Source organism: Saimiri boliviensis, chromosome 6 (genome assembly GCF_048565385.1).
Source record: "Saimiri boliviensis isolate mSaiBol1 chromosome 6, mSaiBol1.pri, whole genome shotgun sequence".
Lineage (NCBI taxonomy): Eukaryota > Metazoa > Chordata > Mammalia > Primates > Cebidae > Saimiri > Saimiri boliviensis.
In genome coordinates, this window is record NC_133454.1 from 57,105,618 (window position 1) to 57,131,545 (window position 25,928).

Genomic DNA, 25,928 nt, shown 5'->3' on the forward strand with positions numbered 1-25,928 from the left:
TCTGCTAAACCTTTGTTATACTGGTTTGTGTCTGTTTCATGCATGTACAGTTCAGGGGTTAGGCTGCGACTTCTGTAAGTTCATACACAAAATTAGGGGATTTACTTTTTTGATACTCCCTGCTATGGGATTCCATCCACACTTTCCCTATACTACACGGGCTCCTTTCCGTGGTTCCTTTGGGGGAAATAGGGTCTATTGCAGTTTTAGCTGTGACTGAGACTCAGGTGCACCCCATGACTGGGACTTTCCCTTAGGGCAAAGCTTTACCAGGAAATTCATGACTGTGGGTAATCTCTCTAGGTTTTAAATCTCCACAAGCTGCTTGCTTGTTTACTTCTCAGCATCTACTGATAGTTGAGGGTTTTTTTGTATTTTGTCCAGAGTTTTCAGCTGTAATTAGCAGGAAGGATGGGCTATAGAGGGCTAATACTGTCATAATAGAACTGGGACCTCAGTTACTTAATTTTTAATTATGGTTTGGTGAGAATCGTAGATTTGGATTTGAGTCCTACCTCTGCTGTTCACAGTCTGCCATTTTACTCTTAAGCCCTTGCTTTTTCATTTGGGAAAAAAATTGAGATACTAGAACTTTTTCTGCCTGTCCCTAAGATGGTATAGCACAGATGAGACGATGGATGTGAATGTCTTCTGTAAACTGAAAAACTGTTTTCAAGTGGTTGTCATCACTGTTATGTCTGTGTGCATGCCTGTGGGCATGTGTGCATGGTTCTGCACAGTTACCTCCACAGCAGTCACGGTGGATTTTTCCTCCTCAGGCACTTCCTGGACCTCACTACTACACATGGGGAGACCACGGCGGAATCATCATGGCCATTGCCCAGGGTATGGAAACCAATGAGCTCAAGTAAGTGTCTCTGATGAGGCCTTTTAACTTCAAACTGTTCTCCCAGAAATTTACATCTGTGATTATAAATGGATTATATCTGTACAGCACTAGGTTGTTGACAGCACAATTTGTGACCTCTGGACCTGACTTAAACTCTTTATCTCCAAAATGGGAATAATAAGAACCTGTTTTTTTCTATGTCAAATGGAGTTTGTGAGCAACAGGGCAATTAATTTTATGAATTTGAAAAGTATAACTCTATAGAAAGAATTAATAATGACTAAATAAGTAGAGGTTCTTTTTCCTTCTTTGCTTTGTGTCTTTATTACATAGCATGACTAATAATAAATAGCATTAATAATAATACATGAGTAACAATTACAGAATACATACAACTTGATAGCCATTGACTTTTGGTATACTTGGTTTTGCGGGGGGCATCTCATAGAGCTGGAAGGGATGTTTGGGTTAACTGTATCATTTCACAGATGAGAAAACAGGCTCAGGAAGGTGAATTAACTTACTCAGCCTCATTCCCTTTTTTAGTGACAGGGACAGGATTAGCCCTTAGGTTTTTAGATTGTGTCCTATATTCTTTGCAATATATTGTTCTGAAAAGCAAAAACGTCAGGAGTTTGTAACCTCTACCCCCTGATTTGATCACAACCAGTCCTCTGATTACTTTTGGCTGGTTATTGAATAGTTTATGTTAGGTCAAGTTCATGCTAGACCACACTTCTCCCTGTTTTTGAGCTGAACCCATTAGATAAATTCGTGAAGGATATGGAGAAGTCTTCTGTAACTATCTTGTTTATTGCAAGGAAAAAGCTTTCTTTTTTTTTTTTCTTTTCTTTTTTCTTTTTCTTTTTTTTTTTTTTTTTTTTTGTTCTTTTTAAAAACAGGGCCAGCAGCAAGAGAGAGGTGGGTGGTTTGGAAAAAGAGATCTTAGCAGCTGGTTTTTCCCCTGTGGCTAATTTGACATGTGCTGAGCAGCCTGGCCTCAGAGAAGGAGAGAGAAGCAAAGTATTTGGCATCCCACCTGGCTGTTCCCTGTTCTGTGTAGCACTGGTTAGCGGTTTCTTCAGAGGCAATAGTCCGAAAAGGTCCTATTTGTATGCAACACTCTGCATTCATATTCAGATTGGTATTTTCCCAGACAACGGCCATCACAGAGCACAGTACTTCCCACATTTGTGCTGTCATTTATATACCATTAATTTAATTATCATTTCACATGTTTAGCAAGCACCGATTGTGCCAGGTACTGTGTATCTGTAGATGAAAACTATGCATGCCACCCTGTAGTTATAAGCTGGGCGAGGAAACAATTGCAGCATTTGGTATACTGCTATGTGTATAATATGCACATAGGGGACATAGTTTGGCTTCCTAGGAATGCATTTCATTCTTTGTATGGCTTTCAGATTTCAGAGTCAGTTCTCGATTTGCCTTGTTTAACTTCTCTGAAAATTAAATTTGCATTCCAAACTGGCTCCTCTGAAGGAGTTAGTGTGATTCTAGTCCTCTTACACCATCTGTCGGTGCATATGTGCTCAGGGAACGCAGCGTCATTCTGCACTAGCTGGAGCAAAACACGATCAGGAAAATAAACTTGCTGCCAGAAAATCATAAAGCCTTCCCCAGACATTTCAAAATGACTTGGGTGTTGTAGACTTTGGGGGGTTATGGACACTGTAGCATTCCTCTACTCTTATAGGTCATTTGGAGGTGTGTGTTTGAATAGTTCAAATGAAGTGTTTGAAAATATGAAAATACATACAGGCCTCCTATTGACAGGTGCATGTGTCCCACATAGAAACCTGACTTGGCCTAAATCTGCGTAGCCACCTGGCATTTACTCAGTGTGTTGTTCAAAGAGGTATTTTGCTGCTTCTCCTGCTGCTCTGAAAAGCAAGAAATAATATTCAAGTTAGTTCAGATTCTCAAACTGCAATGGTGATTTGCTGTGATGCCCATGCATGAGTAGAGGATGCTTCTGGCAAAACTGGATATCTGTTGCTGGTCTAGGGCTTCAGGCCCCTTCTGAGTTTGGCTTTCCCCACCACAGAGATCTCTTTTCCTTTATGACTCATAGCATGTACAGGCTGTCCCGTTAATTTGGCATTGATCATATTCTGACTCCTTATGTTAGTTACCTTTACATGATGTGCCTGAATTCTGCAACTCGTCAGTAAGGTCTTTGGAGATAAACATTTCTACTCAATATAGGTTAACAGGCACTTAGCAAATTATTTGATTGAAATAGGTTATGCATACTTAATCTTCCAAGATTGCTTATGGGGTTTTCTTTTTTTTTAGCTGATTTATAAAAGTAGAAGAGACTCAACTAGTTTGCCAATTGCACAGCTCCAAGGGAACCACTACTGTTGTGCTCCATGTAAATGATAACCCCTGGAGCACAGATGTGAGTGGAGGTTCCCTGGATGTGTGCAACCTGGTGGTACCCGAGAGATGCCAGAGATGACCTAATCCACCTTCCTTAGTTTTCTCATGAGGGAATAAGTGATTAGTCAGGAGTTAATGTCCACACTGGAACTTGAGCATAGTTCTGTTAGGAGTCATTTCAGGTCAATTACACAGACAATTGTCAAACATCTACAATGAAGCAGATGCTGTGCTAGATACCAAGGATGCAAAGGCGAGTGGGGCACTGTTCGGGAGCTGCCTGTGCTCACTGTGCCTGTGCGATGTTTCTGAGCCAGATGCAGAGAGAGAGCCTGGGAGGAGAGGCTTGTTTGAAAGAGGGCTTTCTGCTCTGATCTTACCCATGTTAGGGAGGAAAGCCAAGTAAAGTAGCATTAGTAACTCAAATAGGCAGTAGTGGGGACAGAAATTGAAACATTGCTCAAAGTAAACATTGGGAGATATATATATATATATTTTTTGTTTTGGTTGATGTTCTTTTAAGTTATTCATGTCTTTCTCTCCCTGATTAGCACAGATATCTAGGAGTTGAGTGTTAATCTGTTTCAGCTTTTGCCTTGAGTCTTCTCTGAGACTGTTACCTTTGTTACTGTGAGTTGAAATTGAGAGCAGGAAGCTGAACACTTTGTTTTGCTGTTGTGTCTACATGTCTGAAGTGAGTAAAGAAGAACCTGCACTGGGATTCACTTATTCATTCATTCAGCATGCTGCTCCTGTGAACCTGCTCACGGGACACATAGGAGCAGGGGCTTTTTCTTCAGAGAAGTGGCTGTTGCATTTTTGCACCTTGACCAAAGAAGATTCAAACACAAGTTTGTCAGCTTGATTACGGAAGATGAGATCAATTTCTGTTTCTTCGCTGTGGCTTGCTTGTCAGCGTGATGATATTACTCTTAGTAGTAATAATATTTTGAACTTGCTCTGAAGTATCTTTTTTCTAAGATTTCCGATTTCATAGGGCTTCTCTCTGAAAATTGTGAAAAGCTTCTCTAAAGACTGCACGCAGCAGAACAGTTGTCTTTTCTGGACCTGGGCTCTGGAAGCAGCCCCACAGTTCTAGAATGTGGGAGGCAGTGGTTAATGTCTTCACTTGATTGCAGCACCTCTCAGTGGTACAGTTGCTGGGAGAGCCACCTCTACTTTATCCTAACCCCTGTGGTTTCTTCTGCCCCTCTTCATACAGAGGAGCAGGTGTTCTTATCCCCCCCCTCTCTTTTTTTTTCTGGAGTACAGTGGTGCGATCTTGGCTCACTGCAATCTCTGTTTCCCAGGTTCAAGTGGTTCTCCCACCTCAGCCTCCTGGTAACTGGGACCACAGGCATGAGCCACCATGCCTGGCTAATTTTTGTACTTTTAAAAAATTTTATAGAGATGGGTTTTGCCATATTGCCCAGACTGTTCTCCTTTGAAGCAATCTACCCACCTCAGCCTCCTAAGTGTTGGGATTATAGGTGTGAGCCACCAAGCTAGGTCCTTATCACCTTTAACTGTTAAGAAACTGAGAGACAGGGTTAAAAAATGCAGTACAGTTTTCTTTAACTTCCTCCAACAGGCGTTTATTAATAATGAATGCCCTTTCTGTGTGCTAGAAAAGGTGCCAGGGACAGAAAAGTAAGATATCTAATTCCTGATGAACGTCAATCTAGTAGAAAACACTTGCAAAATCAAGTCACTTAAATATAGGGAGGAATAAGATTATGGAGAGCCCTGGGTGCAGTGGGAGCCAGAATGAGGGCCAGGTGGGGCTATCTGGGGGACAGAGGAGGGCCTCTGGGAGAGGAAACCTCAGCTGAGCCTAAAAGGATATAAAGCAAGGTCGGAATGCTTTTCCAGGGCGTTGAGCAAGGGCCAGAGCATGGATCAGTGGGGAACGTGTTCTTAAGTATTAATAAAATGCAAATTTCCAGGTGGGAAGTGGTGAGAGATGAGGCTGGAGGAAGGTATGCAGGTAGAGGCCAGGTGCTGGGGGGGCTTTACGTGTGCCTTACTAAAGAGATTGAAGTTTGCTTTTGAGGTGATAGGATCCCTTTGAGGATTTTGTTAGGGGAATGATATGGCTAGACTTGCACTATAGAACAGTGGATCTGGCAGAATGGAGAGGATGGATTCAGTGAAGAAAAACTAGCAGTGAGAGCGGATTCTAGGGTGTGTTTGAGGACTGGGTCTGCAGGGTCTGGTTTCTGATTCACCTGGGATGACGGGAGAAGTGATTATTCCACTCATAGAAAGGCAGACATAAAGGCGTAGGCTTGCAGGGCCGTGTATTAAATGCAGACATGGACAGGTTGAATTGAAGCCTCTCTGTTGTGTCTAAGGGGAGATGTCCAGCCAGAAAGCAAAGTATTTTCAATTCAAAGTTACAGTGAAGAAAGGCAGAACTGGGTGATGGTTTTCATAAATGAATGGATGAACGAATGAACTAATGAATGAATGTATATCAAGGGCTCTGTTTTTTTAAATTGATACATATGATTATGTCTGTTATTATGTATACTATTAGCCATCAGAGCAATGATCCTATTTCTTTCTAATTCTTTATAGAACTTACTAGATAGCCAATCCACTTACCCACTGGTCTGCCAATTTTGGTAATTTGAAACATAAACCTTGACTCATTTTGAACTTACCTGGCTACTATTCCAACATATTGCTGGCTGTGAGAATCACAGCTAGAATTAGCTAGCAAATAACTGAAATTTTTGCTCTTGGGTATATGACGTATTTTCCCATCTTGAATATGTTTTTAGGAACTTGATCTTGGTCAGGCACGGTGGCTTACAGGTGTAATCGCAGCACTTTGGGAGGCCGAGGCGGGAGGATCACGAGGTCAAGAGATCAAGACTATCTTGGCCAACATGGTGAAACCCCATATCTGCTAAAAATACAAAAATTAGCTAGGTGTGGTGGTGCACACCTGTAGTCCCAGCTACTCAGAAGGCTGAGGCAGGAGAATCGCTTGAATTCTGAAGGTGGAGGTTGCGGTGAGCTGAGATGGTGCCACTGCACTTCAGCCTGGGTGTCAGACAAAACAAAACAAGAAACCTGAACTCATCAGGAAGCTTTCTGCATAGCTACCTGCTAGAGTCCTAAGTTGGGTATCTACCACACTTCTTCCTTTTAAACTATCTGTGGTTATATTATGTTTTATTATTATATTATCTGACCTTCCCATCCTCTTGAGAGTTTTTGACCCTAAGATTACATTTATGTTTTTATCCGAACAGTTCGAATTCCTCATTCCTAAAGGCTAGTGCCCTATATCCTCTTTTATGACTTAAGAATGCAAAAATGACTTTGTTTCCTCACAAGGTTCTTGTCACTTTTACGAACACAAGTTCTCCTATAGGGGTCAGAATTCAATCCAAAATACGTGGTCAGTCCAAAATTCTGAAAAGCAACGTTTCTAAATGAGCAGTGTATTTTCAGATACAAGCTATGCTTGGTCATGCACCTTCTTACTAGTTTCATTAATGACTTATTGTCAGAGTCCTCTGGGAACTCTCAAGAAATGGGGTGATTCCTTTCCTGAAATTATGTTGGATTCAAGGAGCTCTTAAAGAGACTTCGCCTGAGGCTGGGCGCGGTGGCTCAAGCCTGTAATCCCAGCACTTTGGGAGGCCGAGGCGGGTGGATCACAAGGTCAAGAGATTGAAATCATCCTGATCAACATGGTGAAACCCCGTCTCTACTAAAAATACAAAAAATTAGCTGGGCATGGTGGCGTGTGCCTGTAATCCCAACTACTCAGGAGGCTGAGGCAGGAGAATTGCTTGAACCCAGAAGGCGGAGATTGTGGTGAGCCAAGATCGCACCACAACTGGGTAACGAGTGAAACTCTGTCTCAAAAAAAAAGAATTAGCCTGGCAATGTATAAGTAGGTGGACTTTAGCATTACCCCTGAGTGGGCAGATGGCTACCATCATGTGTGGATAATTGGTTGACCCTGCTGATTCAGTTTGCTTTAAAAGTGATATGAACCTTTAGCTCATCACACCGGTTACAAGGAAGAGATGGAATGAGTTAATTTATTCAAATGTCTGTTTCAAAAATTTCTTAAACCAAAAGCATATGCTAGGTGAGATTTCTCCTCTTGTGAGAGATTTGTAGGGGAAGATTACTTAGTCTCCCATTAACATTTATTCTTCTACCTTGTAACCCTACCACTTGGTTTAACCCCTAGCCTTTTTGTAGCAGTATCTTTTTTTTATTTTTATTTTTTTAATTTTAGACAGGATCTTGCTCTGTCACCCAGGCGGGACCGCTGTGGTGCTGTCATGGCACACTACAGCCTTGAACTCTTGGGCTCAAGCAGTCCTCACACCTCGGCCTCCGGAGGAGTAGCTGGGATCACAGGTGGGCACCACCACACCTGACTAATTAAAAAAAAAATTTCTGTAGAAAATTATATTTTTCTCATTATATTTATCAGGCTGGTCTCAAACTCCTGGCCTCAAAAGATCCTTACACCTCGGCCTCCCAAAGTGCTGGGACTACAGGTGTGTGCCACCACCACGCCTGGCCGAATAAATTCTAATAATCTCAGTACGAGACAAAGTGTTTGTATTCAATGATATCATGAAAAGATTTATGTCAAGTATTAGAATCCCAAGGGTGTAAAACTAAAATCTCAAAAATGTGAGAAAGGTGAAAGAAAGAGTTTTACATCTAATTTGGATATAAGAAGGGCCCCGAAGCCCTGTGATTCTAAAGAAGGCTTGAATTTAGTGACTTCTTATGTCAGGCATCTTACCAGCTCACTGGGTGATGAAACAGGCGTCAGGCAGATTTTCCTCTCTGCTTCTCTCTCCCTCCCTCTTCTCCTTCTCCTTCCTCAATACAAAGGATAATGTAAAATCAGTTCATTTACTTAAGCGCTGGTCAGTTTTTCAAGGACTTGCTTCCTTGTTCTGTTATACGCTGTCTTGGAGACTTTCCTCAGTATATACTTTCCTTCAGCTTTTTACTTTTTAATTTCTAAGACCAGAAAAATTGGAAGAACCATATAAAGAACACCCATGAAACCTTCACCTAGAGTCACGAATTGTTAGTATTTGCCAATTTGCAATACTTCTATCATTTATCTATTTGTCTATCCTGTGTATCCATCCATTATTTTTTAGCTGAATCATTTTAGAGAAAGTTGCAGGTATCATGCTCCCTCACAACTACTTAAACATGTATCTCCAATAAATAAGGGCATTTTCCTATGTAATCACAATGCCATTCTTGTGCCTAAGAAAATTAACATGAACAGTATGACTTATAGACTATATTTTCTCAGTTGTCTCAAATTATTTATGACTGCTTTCCCCGCCTCCCATTTCGGGATTTGGTTAGTCCTGAACCGAACCCTGGATTGGATTTACACATTACAAAGTTGATTACTCATTGCATTTGGCTATGATACTCCTTTAGTCTTTTTTATTCAGTAACACATTATCTGCATTTTTAATTTATTTGGTGTTTGTGGCCTTGATTTTTTTTTTATTTTTTAAGAATCTGGAGCAGTTATCGTGTAAAATATCGCACATTTTGGATTTGTCCAGTTGTGTAGAATAGTACACAGAAGCTGTGTTAATCTCAATACTTTATTCAGGAGGCACCCAATGTCAAGTTGTCCTGCTATTGATGATGTTTAGTTAAGATTGTGATTCTGATCATTCATTGTGAGATTATGTTTTGTAAAATTTTTATTTCCTCATTTGTAGTGAATGATTTGTTGGTTGGTTGACATTTAGACCATCTGAACATCTTGGCCCCAACACTTTCACCTAGTGATTTTAGCATCCAATGATGATCCTTGTCTGGTTTTAGTTATTGCTGTGGGGATTACAAAGCAGTAATTTTTCTGTCATTACTATGATGTTGTTGCTTCTAACCTTTATTAAGTGTCATTCTAACGTAAGAAAAAATTTCCCTCTTTTGCTCCTCTGTCTTTTGGTATCATTAGAGACCCAAGTCCTATTTTCATTCAGTGTATAATCTGTTCCCATCATTTTTGTTTATATGTTTAAGTTCTCCTCAATTCAGCCAGTTGGAGCCCCATCAGGCTGGTTCCTGTGTTCTTTCGAGAGGACTGCATTTATCTCCGAGCACTTCCTTAAACTTTCCCTGTTTTAACCCAGGATCAGCCATTTCTCCAAGGAGCCCTGGTTCTCATTCCTGGTGAATGTTATATGGAAACCAAGCCTTTGCCTTAGAGACTTAAACTGCAAGGATTCTTTTACTTGTATTTGGGCAGATACAGTACCAATGAAGGGGAGACCTGGAAAACATTCATCTTCTCTGAGAAGCCAGTGTTTGTGTATGGCCTCCTCACAGAACCTGGGGAGAAGAGCACTGTCTTTACAATCTTTGGCTCAAACAAGGAGAATGTCCACAGCTGGCTGATCCTCCAGGTCAATGCCACGGATGCCTTGGGTAAGCTGCTGCCTCCTTGGACCCTTTCACGTGGATATGCATTGACCTTCTGCTGCGTGCAATGCACCAGCTTGGATTTTGCATACTCAGAAGAGCTTGAGATTCATTGAGAGAGATGGGCACATAAGAGTTAGCAAAAAGCATAGGGAGGTAATTGAGGGTTTGCTCAATTCTTCTTAGTAAGACTTTGTGTTATTCTTTGTATCTTAGTTTCCTAATGCAGTTCCTGGCATACAGGAGGTTTAAATATATGTCTGCTGAATATGTAGATAAATGAATGACAAACATATTTCCAAATCAGCAGTGCCAATTGGACGTGCCTCACTCTCTGTAAGTCAGTGTGCCAAGCAATGAAGGGCCCTCTCAAAGCTGTCTGGGATCTAGTTGTGATCTGCTAGTCTGGATACAGGATGCATAAGTATGCAGGGAAGAAGCGAAACTCTTCAGTATCCTGTCCCTGCTTCCCCATGTTGTCTTACTCTTTCCTACTTCTCAGCCGTGGCTAACCTGATTCTAGCCTTGGCTAACCTGAATTCTGCTTGGAATGCCCTGTTTCTTCTCACCTCCACCCCTTCAGCCTCCGCTACTCGAAATCCTTTTCATATCCCAGGATCTGACGCAGTTGCTGCTGATATCCCAACCAGGAGACATCTCTCTTCTTTATGTCCAGAACATAAGTGTACTCATAACTTTGTGTCTGTCACTCAGTGTGTTTCACCTTCCATTAACTAAATTATAAAGCCTTTAAAAATAAGAACTTGCCCTGTGCGTATATTTATTCCACCTACTGGAAAGCCTGATAGGCTTACAGTCAGTAGGAGTTTAATAAGTTTACCGATTTGCATGACACTGAATCAAAAGTTGTGTATCAGCTTCGGGTAGTATCCAATCTGACTGAAGACGCACATGTAAGAGACACAAAGTGCCAACATAGAATAGGCATTCTTTGAAATGCTTGTGGAAAGCACCCTACTTACATTTCCATGAATGTGGCAGATGGAGTAACAGGGCAAGATGTCTTACCATTTTCCAGCCTTTTTCCGTGGAGATCTGTACTTTCAAGTAGGGCCAGTGAGCCCTCCATTGACCTCAGGCCACACCACCAAAAGTGCCCTCACTGCCTCAGGAAGCAGACAAGAAACATTAGCCCCCAGTGATGTTGCTCATCAAGGATTCAGCCATTCCCTAGTTCCCTAGGAGAGAAACACTTCTGAGCACTGTTCCTAAAGGGCGCTGCTGACTCTTCCGAAATATTTCAGAATTTGGGTAGTTCCTAAAGGTGGCTTGCTTCTTCCCAACTTTTCTACTTTTCCGGGCAAATGTCTTTGTTTCAGGTATCCTTTTCATCTGCACAGGTGCTGCCCAGCCTCAAAGCAAGCCAATCGGAGGGTGTGTGTACTTGTCGGGTGGCAACAGGATAGACAGGAAGTGGGAGTTGAGGCACAGCAGGAAACCCCACCTGGGCCTGCTTCTAATGCTTCATGCTGTGTTCTTTTTTCCTTAGGAGTTCCCTGCACAGAGAATGACTACAAGCTGTGGTCACCGTCAGATGAGCGGGGGAATGAGTGTTTGCTGGGACACAAGACTGTTTTCAAACGGAGGACGCCCCATGCCACATGCTTCAACGGAGAGGACTTTGACAGGCCAGTGGTCGTGTCCAACTGCTCCTGCACCCGGGAGGACTATGAATGGTTAGTTCTTCGATGACTGGGGACTGAGTTGCGTTTTATTCAGTCGGCAGTGTGGGAGGAACAAACTAGGCATGGTCCTTTTCCCTGAGCAAAGGGGGGAATAGAAGGAAACAAGTATTTATGAAGCGTCCTTTATGAGCCAGGAACTGTGCTAGGCATGTTTCATGTAAGTACGTTGTTTTCTTTAGTTCTTACGGTCAGGTAATGTGATAGAGGTGTCTAGGGGAGCTGCAGCCATTTCTTCAGGAATAGATAGTTCTGGGATTTATTTCTATTAGGGTAACCCAAAAATATCCTGAAGGTTTCATTGTTGCTAATCCTTTTCCTTAGGACCCTATTCTAGAGGGGATTTGTTTATTTATCTGAAATGAGGGGATGTTAGTGTGTGTGTGTGTGTTTGCATCATTTATTATTCCTTGAGCAAAATATCCAAGGCACTGCTGTGAATGCTAAAAGTAGGAGAAGTGACATGTGCATAGCTAATTAACACAGGCAGTGGAAAAGAACAGGTGCCTCAGAGGAGGAATCGGTACTTTTATTGTGACTGTTGAAAGAAAGGAGAGGGCTGTGGATTGCTGTTGGGGAATCAGGAAATGTATAGAAGAAGTACTGTTTGAGCTGGGCTCTAAGGAGCATCTAGATTTGGAGACAGCAGTGTTTTGAGATCATGTAGCTGCAACAGGCCGGTGTGGAGGCGGTAGGGTGTGGTTGGCAGTTGAGTTGGGATGCCATGTTGGGTGTATGACTTGGGGATGATGATTGGAGATAAGGCTGGAAAGACAGAATACAGTAGGGTAGAGAGACCGTGGAGGAGGTGAACCTTATCCTATAATCAGGAGGAGGCCTTCAGGGGCTTTTGAGGAGAGTTCATGATCAGAACAGAGCTTAGCTGCAGGAAGAGGATTCTAGTGGCAGAGTATTCAGGATCTCAGCGCTCTTGGATGGTCACTGTAGTTTATAATTCAGCATGAAATTGTAGTTTAGTCAGGAGCACTGAGAGAGCCATGGGTATTTAATATAAATACACAACTCATATTTCGGTGATTGCCGAGGCACCGAGGAACTAGATTTTGCTTTGGGCAGCTGTACTTGTCTTGACTAAAGCCAGAAACCTCTGACGTGTTCTAGACCAGAGGTTGGAACATGGTCATATAGTAAATGTTGTAGACTTTGTAGGCCATATGGTTTCTGTGATCTGTTACAACTACCCAGCTCTGCCCATGGCAGTGCCCTTGGATGAATGAAAGCAGCTGTTAGATGAATGAATGTGGCTGTGATCCAGGACATCTCTGTTTACAAAAATGGCCAACCAGATTTGGCCATTTCTGTTCTAGACCAGTGCTTCTGAAACTTTAAGGTACATATGAATCATGTGCAGATTCTGTCTTTGTCACATGTGAATTCTGCCTCAGGAGTTCTGGGGGTTTGCATTTCCCTCAAGCTCCCAGGAGATGTGGATGCTGCTTACCTGCACATCCATCCTTTGAGCAGCAAGGCTTCGAACATAGAAGACAGTGTTTTCCTTAGAAAGGCGTGTGCTCCCAAGGTAACCACACAGACTCTTTAACAGCAAAAGCACAGAGATGGATAATGTTCCCAGCCACATCAGTTCCATGCTGTTTGCCTACTCCTCTCTCTTAGACACTCTGCAGTATAGTCTAATCGAATCTGAGAGCTTTGTTGGCCTCAGGTAGTCCTTCCCAGACTGGCTTGAGACCGGAGAGGTCCTGATCCCTGAAAAATCATAGTGCCCCCTCTCTCCCCTTTTCCTATCCCCAGTAAGTGCTTCAAAATCAAATTAAAATTGAATTAAAAAAGGTAAGAAATTCTAACAAATCTTTGTGTTTTTTCTTCAGGAAATTTAGGCTTAAAAAAATAACATTAAAATCTTGTCTCTTGCCCTGCATTCCCCTAACCCCCATCAAAAAAAAAAAAAAAAAAAAAGTGAAGAAAGAAAAAAAGAAGTGGAGCTTGGTGTGCCCTCCTGGGTAAACTGGCCTGGCTTCTGCTAGTCTACCATGCCCACCCCATCTGCCTTACTCTAGCAAGGTTCTAACCTGCTGGATTCTCACCCTTGCTTATATGTGGAGTCTTTTTATTATAGACCATTCAAACCGCCTGCCCTGCCCCTCATGGAGTTGGGTTGCAGGCCAAATGAGATTGTGGGGTGATGACCCTATGAAATGGTAAGGGGTATATGGATGTTAGCCGCTCCCTGCTCCACCCCCGTTGTTTTTCTGTTTGCTGTAGTGGCTGGAAAGCAGCCAGCCCAACTGCATGACTCTTGGAAATGTTTGATGGCATCAGACTATGGCAGTGAGAAGGAAAATGGTCTCAAGATGGACATCAGATGAGATGAGAACGAGCAAGCTTATCGTATTTTTTCATTAGTTCAAGTACTGGTTGACAACTGTATTTGAACACCAGGTTATTTCTGATACCAGGTCCTTTCAGACCAGACTGGGAAGCCCAGCTATTAGCCCATGTTTCCTGATTTCAGTGGTAGATTTCTTTATTTCCTTGTGTTTCTTGACATTGCCAAGTCATACAGCTTTCAAATTCTTGACTGCAACCCCTAGAAAGTAATACATTTTCTATTATGACCCTGTATCTGCACATGTATGTATATGTAGATACATACATATATATAATCAAAATACAAATTTTATGAGACAACATTTACTTTCAAATGTATGATGGGGCATTTTGCAATATTTTATTCTTTTTTTGGGAGGGGAAGAATCTGGTCTTGGACTTCCCAAGTACTTTCACAATTAGCTAGGTCATGACCTACGGTCAAAGAAAGCTGCCCGGGAAGACTGCTTTGCTATTGGAGGCAAATAGGTAATTAGCTAATGCTTCATCTGGTTCCTAAAAAGATGCAAAGTGGCCATTCATTAATAATGAACTGAGGTAATGAAAGTGGCATGTTCGATACAGTGACAAAACTGTTGCCCTTTAAACAATTCTTTACAAATTATTAAATATGGATTATGGTGTAGTGCACGCAAATTACTCTGTATCTATTAATACTTTTCAAGTAAGAAATGTTTAATAAATATTTGGGGTTTTTCTTTTTGCTTTTTTGAGAGAGTCTCACTCTGTCACCTAGGCTGGAGCACAGTGGCGCAATCTTGGTTCACTGCAACTGCCACATCCCAGGTTCAAGCCATTCTCTTGCCTTAGCCTCCAGAGTAGTTGGGACTACAGATGCGCACCACCATGCCCAGCTAATTTTTGTATTTTTAGTAGAGATAGCGTTTTGCCATGTTGCCCAGGCTGATCTGGATCTCCTGATCTCAAGTGATCCACCCGCTTCCCAAAGTGCTGGGATTACAGGTGTGAGCCACCATGCCAGGCCTAAATATTTGTTGAATTGAATAGAGCAAATGAATGTGTTCTGGTAGAGCACATGAACATCAAATATATGTTCTGTTCTGTAATTCTTTGAATATATTCTATAATCCATTGAGTTATAGAATTTACCGCTTGGACAGGGCCTTGAAACATTCATAGTACAGTCACCTGGTTTTAGAGTCATCTTCAATCCAGGCCTGCTGCTTCCTACTCCAGGATGCTACCCATCGAGCTGAGAGGTTTGGCAGATGTGACCCCAGATCACAGGAGGTCTCATGAACCTAACTACTGTGTCTCAAAGTACAGGATGATTTAGGTAGTATGTGGGCATGGTCTTAAATAACATTGAACCCTTAGTAAAAAAAAAGTGTTGTTTCTTTTTTTTCTGAGACAGGTTGTTGCTGTGTTGCCCAGGCTTGAGTGCAGTGGTGTGATCACAGCTCACTGTAGCCTTGACCTCCTGGGCTCAAATGATTTTCCCACCTCAGCCCCGCAAGTAGCTGGGACCACAGGTGTGCAGCACCATGCCTGGATATAATATATATGTATATATATATATATATATTTTTTTTTTTGTAAAGATGGAGTCTTACTATGTTGTTCAGGTTGGTCTTGAACTCCTCGGCTTAAACAGTTTGTCTGCCTTCAACTCCCAAAGTGTTGGGGTTACAGGCATGAGCCACCATGCCCGGCCCCAAATAATTTTTTTAAAAGGCTATTCTTTTAAAAGTTCTCTTTTACTTCTGTGGATTCTGTCAAGAAGGAAGTCTCATGGGGTGCTAGTAATTCTGTAACATTTGCCTAATCCTTTTTCACAGAGAGGGCAGGTCTAGAGTCTTAGAGTAGGGAACTGGATCTGGCTAAAATTTAATATTGTTTTGATTTGGCATGATGATTTGTATTTTTTTGTCTATTTATGGCATATGATTGTGTTTTTCCAACTGTGGAAATCTGGTATTACTTTTCTTTTGAAGATGTATTTTATATAAAAAGTAAACATTCTTTAAAGGGACATGTTAAATAACTTCCAATAAAAGTGAAACGTAGTAAGGTAAAGTCAACGTAATTGGTGCTGGAATACCTCAAATATATAAAGCAGTGGCCTTAACAAACCCCAATTGCCTTTTTAGTGACTTCGGTTTCAAGATGAGTGAAGATTTGTCATTAGAGGTTTGTGTTCCAGATCCGGAATTTTCTGGAAAGTCATACTCCCCTCCTGTGCCCTGCCCTGTGGGTTCTACTTACAGGAGGACGAGAGGGTATGTATCACACAGGTTGCTCTGTCAGGTTCATAAGGGTCTGCACGTGGAGCAAGAAAGCATAGAGAACCATCTGGATTCCTCTATACTCTGAATTTTAGAATTCCAAGTTAACAGCCTGCAAGTAGTTTGGGCAACATTTTAAATTATGGTATTTGTAAATTCTCCTACCTCCAGTGAGAAAAACATTGCAAGTTTGTGAGCATTCCTGAAACTCTAGGAATATCTTAAGTCGTCAACTTCAGCAAAGAAACATCTTCAGAGTTTCTTTGTGTTCAAGAGATATAGTTAAAAATCTTGACCGGGACAGTGCCCTAAATTGTCTGGGCCTGCCTATTTCTAATTATAAGCAGAACTGACTCAGCACTACTGAACAGCTTCTTTCTAGTTCTAAAGGGAAATGAATGGATGGAATCTATTGACTGTGGGTAGTAAATACATTCCCACCTGGGGTGCCTTCGTGACTCTTATTCGGTATTTCTGACCTCTTGCTCTTGGGGGGGGGCGGTGACAGCTACCGGAAGATTTCTGGGGACACTTGTAGTGGAGGAGATGTTGAAGCACGACTGGAAGGAGAACTGGTCCCCTGTCCTCTGGCAGGTAAGGGGGGTGATTTCTTCCCTTTCATTTCTTGAGACATTGTTGAAGCAGTATCATGATCTCACCAAAGTCCAGACGTGTGGCTCCGCTAATGGGGTGGGGAAAAGCAAGGGCATCACAAGCATCACAGGGTCTCCTTTTTTCCCTAAGGTTGGTATCCACACTGAGTATATACATTGCTATACCCTTTTTTAGGAATGGAAAGTATTTTGTGTCAGCTCAGTTTCTTTGAGGGAAATTCCTTTGTCAATTGAATAATACTTATTCAGCATCCATTGGGGGTAGAAAGGTGCCCACAGGCTTTTGTGTGTTCCTTAATCTCTTTGTCAAAGTTGAGTGTAAAGTGGTGTGTGACTCCTTAGGAAGTAGCTAAGTGATCTATGTTAACTTTATAATAAAAATAACTATAACTAAAATTTGAATGGAATTTTGTAGATCTCATTGTACTTTTTCACGTGTTGCCAGTTTAATCCTTTTAACAACTTTTAACAACTCAGGGAAGCAGATATCATCAACTTTGTTTTTTCTTTACTGAAGCATGTTCAGAGGAGGTTAAATGGCTTACTTAAGGTCACATCTAGTAAGTGACAAAGTTGAAATTCAGACTCTAAGCCTCATGCTTCTCATAGGACATTGCCCAAATGGCAAATAAATGTCATTCTCACTATTTTAGATAATCATTATGCATACTAATGAAGAAAAACTTCTCTGGAGTGATTACACATTCTATAAAGGTATACTGTGTTCCAAAACACATTTCTGCTAGATTTAGTGGTGATGTAACATTGGATCTTTACAATATAGACGTGAAATTATGATACTTTGAAAAATAACCTCTTAGCTGCTTGTTTGTCTTCACTCTGTTTCTAGTTCTTGTTCATTTGAAGCTTCTTTATTCCCTCTATGCTCTCTTTCCTGCTCAGTCCTCTTGGTGAAGACAAATGGCTGGAGTTGAGTTGACTTCCATCTGCGGTGGGTGGTGGTGTCTATGTGGATGGTCATAAGGGCTGAATGAATCATGAAAGAAGCATGTGGTCTCTGTAGGCAGGGCTGGGCAGCCCTCTCATTTGCTCACTGCTGCCAGCTTGCCCTGGTGTTTTTCATGCTAAGCTCGTTAGTCCTTTAATTTAATCTTTCATCATTACCAGAGTAATTAACATACCTCACTATGGAGACTTAAAAAGAATCACCACTTCAGCAAATTCCAACAAATGAGCAGATAATATTCAAATATTTCCCTCAAAAGGGCTGTTATTGATGAGGAGGTGGGTTAGTAGGGTTTGAGTGATTGCTCTTAAGGGGCCGGAGTGCATATTTTGTAATAAATATTTCTGAAGATAATTCAGCAAGGGACAAAGCAGTTTGTTTAAAGCCATTTAAACTGGCAGGAAAGCTATTTTCTCTTCTACTAGGAAAAGATGGAACAGGGAATGAAGTGGAAAAAAATCTCATTCCATTGTAGGCGACCTCCTGTGTAAAAGAGAAAAAAAAAAAAAAAAAAAAAAAAAGCATGGAATAAGAGGCAGGGATGTACCAGGAAAGAAAAAGATGCTTTAATAGGACTAATGGGAGCCATAATATCTTTGCAAAGATGATGTAATCTGGGCATCTGGAAGCATTTTTTAAATGAAAGAATTTTTCTTCCTTTTACAATTACTATGAAAACATACATTCCTAGGCTGTGCTCCTGTATGGCCAGGACCAGCCAAGAATGCCATTCCGTTTCTAGGTTAAGCATTGCCCGCTGGAATGCCACATGCTGCTCTGAGCATAATCCTAAAGCAAGTATTTCTGGATTCAGGCTCTACTGTACAAGTATTAGTTTCTCAGAGGACAAAAGAACCCAAAGTGACAGAATGAGGTTTATAGATGCTGGAGAGCGATGTGGGGCAAAAGGCTTGCTGCTGTGAATGTAGCTTTCATGTCCCCTGTACCTTAGCTGGCCCCCTCCCTGGGAATGACAGCAGGAAGGTTTTCTTGACAACCAAAAGGCGAGGTAAGTTACCATGTGATGGTAGCATAGATACTTCTAAAGTGACCTGGAAAGTGACTAAAGAAAAAGAGGGAAAACTTACCTTATTAAAAATTATAGGTAGATTTATTTTTTGACGCATTATCTATATTGAAACCTTTATAAAGGTGACTGGTACATGTTAACTCACTGAGTGTATGGACTCAGGAGGTAGGCAGGAATGGCTAACCCAGGCATGCAGCAAATGAATTCAGATTTGCCTCTTGGTCCCATATGCAACACACTTGGTCCAAGATGCATGCTTTAGATACAGCTGCTGATGTGCTGCTTGTGTCCACTCCTGGGGAAAAATCTGGATGTTTTCTAGGCTGTTCCCTAAGTGGAAAAGAGATGGTACTGGATCTTCCTATTTCCAGTTGTCTGATATTAAGTATCTTCAGCAGTCAGAACTGTCATTTCTACATCTGAAAAATCATCCACACTAGTATCTGTATCATAAGAGCAGCACAGTATAGTGGCTAAAGCATAGATTCTGGATCCAGAGTGCCTGGGTTCAGATCTCGGTTTTGCCACTTGCCAGTTGTGTGACCTTGGGTGAGTTACTTAACCTCTCTGGTCTCAGTTTTCTCATTTGTAAAATTTAGTTAGCAATAGTCTTGCCATTAGGCAGTTGTTATGAGGCTTCAACAATGCCAGATGTACACAATATGTACACGGTGTATTTGCTGAGTAGAAACAATTTTTGTGATGATTATGTTGCGGTACATTTTGTAAACAGCCAATAACAAAGACATTATTAATATTTTTAAATATCTAAGAGGTTAATACAATTGCCATATGGTGTGAACAATATGAATAAGTGAGCAAATTGATTAGAGAGCTTAGTTACAAGGCTTCAGTGACTAATGGTCTCTCATCAACAAGATTATGGTGCTGCAGTGATCTAGTCATGTGAGGAAAGAACAGGGCAATTGGTCTAATTAGGTTGGCAAGTGTGACTTGAAGACTTTTAGGCTTAGCTCAGAAGTATGGCTATTGAAGCATGCATATTGGGAGATTTAGATTAAAGAAAAATGTAACAAGTAAAACACTTGCAGGTGAAGAAACAGATTCACTGCAGTTTAAGTAACTTGCCTGAGGCAGAAATGTGATCCCATTACACAGCTCTTGAGTCTTGATTTCTGTACTCCTTCAACTTGGTCCACATCACATGCCAATGGATTTGAGGTTTGCGTGCGAGAAACAAATAGGGCAGACGTGCTAGGACCTCTTCAGCATCCCCCGGGTCCAACCTCCCACATGTCTTATGTGTCTGGCAGAGGAGAACGAATTCATCCTGTATGCTGTGCGGAAATCCATCTACCGCTATGACCTGGCCTCGGGAGCCACCGAGCAGCTGCCTCTCACTGGGCTACGGGCAGCAGTGGCCCTGGACTTTGACTATGAGCACAACTGTTTGTATTGGTCTGACTTGGCCTTGGACATCATCCAGGTGAGTCAGCGCTTGGCCTCACCCTGGTGACTGTGCATTGTGACTGCCCAGTCCTGATAAACTTCAGCAGAATGGCCTATGGAAATGGGCAGTTAGAGGTTTCTAAGCGTCACTCATCCCAGGACCAACAAACAGGTGAAACTTTCCGGTCTTCTCTGTTAGTATTTTTCTTTCTCTGTCCTCGTCTGTTCATAAAGGAAGAATAAAGAAAGCCTGAAATCCGCAGACCTGCTTGTAAGTGAGGTCTTGCTTTTCCTAGTCGGAAAGGGTTGGGACTAGTAATGTAGGATGATTAGTTGTCCCTTGTAGTGCCAACTGCCTCTTGAGCATCTTTGTTCCCAAGCCACGATACAGTAACGCTTGACTTACCCGTAGCTCACAGAATTATCCACTTCAGTTGTTCTGAACACGGATAAGAACCAGGTAGCAAGCATTAAAGAGCCCTGGACAGGCCAGGTAGATAGCCATACACTCAAAGCCATGCATTTAAAGGAGAGCTATTTGATCTTTATTCATTGCCTACTTAATCCTTTTAGAAAAGCAATTCCAACACATTTTTATCAGATTCCCAACCCAACAGAAATTTTACAGAGCCTGGGTATTTGAGGGGCTTGGGGTGAGGGATGGCGATGATACTGAATGGAGCTGTCCAACAATAGCACTTGATGGCTAAGAGCCTCACAGGGAAGAAAGATATAAAAGCAGACACAAGGACTTAAATATAACAGCAGTCTGGTTTCTCACTTATTTTAAAAGCATACAGACTCATACATCTCAATAATCTGTGACTTTATTATTGTGATACCACATAATTTAGTTAGTAACCAGTGTTCATAATGATAATGCAGAGTAATATACACTATTAAATTCTCTTTATTCTGCTTGAAAAACCAAAATGTAGAAATGTTTTCATTAAACCTGGCTTCATGTATCTGGAAAGTTTACTAACATAAACCATCTCATCCCTTGCCAGTACTGCCAGTTGAATAAAGGGTTACCCTCCATGGGACTGACTTGGCAGGGGGTCATTTGAACAGTTCCTAGCATTTATTATTACTTTTCTCTTTTCAGCGCCTCTGTTTGAATGGAAGCACAGGGCAAGAGGTGATCATCAATTCTGGCCTGGAGACAGTAGAAGCTTTGGCTTTTGAACCCCTCAGCCAGCTGCTTTACTGGGTAGATGCAGGCTTCAAAAAGATTGAGGTATGTGTATTTTCATGCCATTCTTAATTAAGAGAGCAGGTGGTAGGGCACCTGGGCTTTGAGCCAGATTTGACACAGAGGCAGGGCCCAGTGTGTCACATTACTCTGGGAATTGATCTTTTGGCTAGCAGAAGCTTAGCTAGTAACAATAAGTGGTAATATTATTTTTATTTTATTTATATATATACTTATTTAATTTTATGTATATCTTATTTTTGTTTTATTTTACTACTTTTATTATTAAACATGATGGCAAAAACCACAATTACTTTTGCATCAACCTAATATCATGGTATTATCATAATGCTATAACAATAACAGTTTAGTATAATTGTAGTCAATTAGAGTGATAGTGACAATATCATCATCATCATCATTGTTACTAATCCCCATTTCTCTGCAACTGAGCTACCTAGTAACCTGTCCCGCCTTATATACCCAAGGCAATGTGAGGATAATGAATGACCTCTAAACTGCCAAATCATTGTCTGGAGGAATGTACTATGCTCAGCTCACTGCCTCAGCACCTCTTTGTACTGACTCTGCATGGAGAGATGGCATGTGGGTTAAGTGGGAAGTACAGTAGAAGCAGGAAGACACAGAGAGCTAAGAGGAGTTGCAAGACAAAGGACACAGACTTGAGACATAGACCTGGGTGTATCCTGGACACCACTAGCTCGGTGACATGGGGCAAGGTACTTATGCTTTCTAAACTTCAGTTGCTTCATGCATTAGATGGAGATTCATTTATTCACTCAGTCTTTGACAAAGGTTCTCTGGATGATACGTGTGGTTTAGGTTCTGATGATACAGCAGTGGGCAAGACACACAAGTTCCTGTTTCAGTAGAGCTTAGATTTTAGCGGAGGAAGCAAAATAATAAAGAAATCAGTTCTGTTGGTGATACATGCAAAGACTTTGAAACAGGGCAGTGTGCTTTTGGAGAGTGGGCCAATATTAGAATAGGCAGACAGTGCAGGCATCTTGAAGGTGATGTCTGAGCTGAGCCCTGGCTGAGGACAGGATGATCTTATGTCCACCTCATGGGGATGCTGATAGAAGTGAACTGGCACCTACTGAATGCTGCCTCGGGGGTTGTGTTATTGCTCCTTCTCCCTTTTCTTTAATTGTGTGTGGTTGGCACTTGGCTAGGGGTGAGAAGAATGCAGGTGGTGCACAAGTGTCTACCTTTTCACAGGCTCTGGGGCAACAACTCCACAACTCTAATGCTGTTGGTGCAAAATGGTGTCAGATAAGCCAAGGTGCAGAGCTACTGATGCTTATTGGTCCAGGTGGGTCAGAAGAGTTAGGAAAGGAGGTAGGCCTGGCAGTGAGGTTTGAAGGAGAGTTATGCCTTGATTAGAGTGAGCAGTGGGGCAGGTAGGCCTAGGGTGGAATGTGGCAAGAACAGACAGGAGTGAGTCCGCATCAGGCTTGGAGAAGCATGAGAGGACCAGGCTGGCTGATGGGGAGGAGCAAGAATATGAGTTCCACCTGTGGATTCTTCATTGCAAAGCTGTGACGTTGAGAATTTGTTTTATGGCCATTGTGGAGGCATCGATTGTCTTGGAACATGGACTGACATGGGATGGTTAAATAAGTAAATGCTTATTTACTTATCTGAGTAATTTACATGTTGATATTGCTTTGTCCAGATCCTCATGCCCTGGAAACTGGGGCATACATAGTTCTCGCTCCTCTTTCAGACCACTGGAAAATTGTCCTGAGAGTCAGAGGCGGGAACAACGCATTGTGATTAGAAGTTGGGGCAGGTTACCCAGATGGGTCTGGTCAGGGAAACAGGCAGGCATGGAGGGGGCATGTCTCTAGGCAGAAACTGAGTAGCCACCTTTTGCAATGGGGACCTTTAAGGAGCTCAGATCCATTTCAGCCTCTTTCCCCCTGTTTTTATCAGGTAGCTAATCCAGATGGTGACTTCCGACTCACAATCGTCAATTCCTCTGTGCTCGATCGTCCCAGGGCCCTCGTCCTCGTGCCCCAAGAGGGGTAAGTGTTACCCTCAGAGGAAATCAGTCTTGCATCCACTGCTACAACAATAGATTCTCATGGAAACACAGACTGTGGGACAAAAACTGTTTCTCATGGTGGCGGTTGAAATGATCTATTAATTGAGATGTTTGAGACCACAGCGTAGTCATCATGGTCAGGTAACTCCTTTCGTTTTTTGTTAGCCAGTGGCAGAATCTCCTTAGCATCCAGACGTTTTGCATCTATGGGTTGTTACTCTAGAAAAGTGATATTAAAAGAGAGCCTCTGTAGACATAGCCAGGCCTGCTTGGATATTGCGAGAACTTTCTCTTGAGTTTCACGCATGGTACAAGTATTTAATTCATTCCATCTTTCCCCTGCGTTCCCAGCATGTGTAGGTTTTCTTACTCACAATCAGTGTGCACTTGGGGAAGGCAAAGGTGCTTTTTATTAACTCATTAACTGAAGGAAACATAAGTAAGAGGGAAATTCTGGATTTGACTGGTTTCTCCTCTCTCATAGCATTTATGATAGAGAATAGGCACCATTTTTTCAAAGAAAATTCTAAGAGTAATGTGTGTACTTGGTGGACAACATTTAGAACAGAAGTTTATGAAAAAAATTTGCTTCCTTCCTTTTCATTTTAACCCTTCACCCTCACACTTTCTAGTGGTAATCATTGTAAATAATGTCTTGTGTATCTTTCATGATTGCTTTTACTTATATACAAGTATTATCTTCAAAACACACACACATACACACCAAATAGAATCATAGTATAGCTATTATTCCGTACCTTTTACAACAAATGTACTATGTACTGAAGATAGTTTTGTGTGAGCCCATGTAGATTTTTAGGTTTCACAGTATTCCATCATATGTACCATATGTGTCAACTTCCTCTGCTGATAATATTTAGTTTAATAGACATACATATAAATTTCTTTGTATATTATCTTTGCATAATTTGATATTATCTATAAATTCTAGTAAAGGAATTTCCAGGTCAAGGAATTTAAGTGGTTTCAGGTATTATCATAACATATTATTATAATAATGCTGAAATAACCAGCTGGATCATTCGAGAGGGGTTTCTGATCTTTTTTGGAGTAGTATTTGAGCTCCCATTTCTCTAGTATTTATGAGATGTGTGTTCTGTCCTCATTTTCTCCAGGGTGATGTTCTGGACAGACTGGGGAGACCTGAAGCCTGGGATTTATCGGAGCAATATGGATGGTTCCGCTGCCTATCGCCTTGTGTCAGAGGATGTGAAGTGGCCCAACGGCATCTCTGTGGACGACCAGTGGATTTACTGGACGGATGCCTACCTGGACTGCATAGAGCGGATCACGTTCAGTGGCCAGCAGCGCTCCGTCATCCTGGACAACCTCCCACACCCCTATGCCATTGCTGTTTTTAAGGTGAGTCTGTTTGTTGCTGCCATTGGACAGTCTGCTAGAGGAGGTGAGGAGCACATGTGGTCAGGAGCCTGCCGGCCCTGGCCTTGTGGAGAAGCTGTTTAACTTCTTAAAGGTTGCCTTTTTTCCAAATTTGAGATAACTTATTTTCAGACCTATGGAGGGATGCCAGGCAGAGGCGCCAGGAATCCAGGCTCCCCTGCTGTTCACATTTCAAAAGGTTGAAAATGAAGGCTCTTCCCATGAACATTCTGTTTGCCCTTCAGGGTCAGTAAGCTCATTTTGCAGTGGCGTCTTCATTTCTTGTGAGCTTTGCTGACTTTATTCCTTGATGACTTCCGGTGAGCTCTGCACCACCTACGGTGCCTTGCAGTTATTTTTCAACTCTGGAGAGCAACATGGTTCTTCCCAGCTCTGGGAAGCAGATTTCAAACTGATGGGGTTGGGCTTATGTGATAAATTTGAATGCTGGTCAGATAGTTTCTTTTGGGCAGTTCCTTCTGTGGGGATATATGGTGAGGTTTGGATAAAATTGCTGTGTCTTGCATTTAAGTAGAATCTTGATCAGGCTGGTCATTTAGGCAATAAATGTTAGTTGTCTCCTGCATCGGGGACCTCTTACCCTTAGAGAGGGACCAGAATAAAGAACTAAAGAGCTGGACTAATGGGCAAAGGTTTTCTTTTTAGAATGAAATCTACTGGGATGACTGGTCCCAGCTCAGCATATTCCGAGCTTCCAAATACAGTGGGTCCCAGATGGAGATTCTGGCAAACCAGCTTACAGGGCTCATGGACATGAAGATTTTCTACAAGGGGAAGAATACCGGTAAGGCAGTCTCTTCTTTTGTCTTTGTAGAGTTGATGTTCAGAAAGGGGCTGCATGTGGCCAATCTCTGCTCAGAGTAGGAGCTGGCAGCCTGCATCTTTGTTGTCACGACAACATGCACATTATTTAATTTCTTCCTAATGACATCTTAATTTCTTTTCTAATGATACACAAACAGCTGGAAGACAGCATGTTTTTGCCTGCCTAGAGTGTTGGTGCTTGGTGGGTAATTATACCCTCCTCCTGCCCTTGGCCCCTCACTGATTGGTGGCATGGCTTCTGTTGCAGCTGGGAGAGTCCCAGCGTGTGCTTAATCCCTGTTTGGCACACTTACAGGAAGAGACTCTGTGCTGGGTGCTCAGATAGTTGTTGCTTCCCGACAGAGCCTCTTTCTTGTTCTCTGGTTG

General features: G+C 42.0%; 1 protein-coding gene across 3 annotated transcripts in view; it reads left to right on the plus strand.

Annotated features, from left to right (window-relative positions):
• Positions 1-25,928, plus strand: part of SORL1 (sortilin related receptor 1) — a 177,232-nt gene that overhangs the window by 77,087 nt on the left and 74,217 nt on the right. For all 3 annotated transcript variants that reach the window (XM_039470514.2, XM_039470515.2, XM_039470516.2), the window contains exons 12-21: positions 780-868; positions 9,537-9,715; positions 11,220-11,406; positions 15,894-16,022; positions 16,537-16,622; positions 19,914-20,086; positions 21,158-21,289; positions 23,204-23,295; positions 24,452-24,698; positions 25,383-25,521. In XM_039470514.2, coding sequence (XP_039326448.2) covers positions 780-868; positions 9,537-9,715; positions 11,220-11,406; positions 15,894-16,022; positions 16,537-16,622; positions 19,914-20,086; positions 21,158-21,289; positions 23,204-23,295; positions 24,452-24,698; positions 25,383-25,521 — 1,453 coding nt within the window. The remainder of the gene's footprint in view (positions 1-779; positions 869-9,536; positions 9,716-11,219; positions 11,407-15,893; positions 16,023-16,536; positions 16,623-19,913; positions 20,087-21,157; positions 21,290-23,203; positions 23,296-24,451; positions 24,699-25,382; positions 25,522-25,928) is intronic.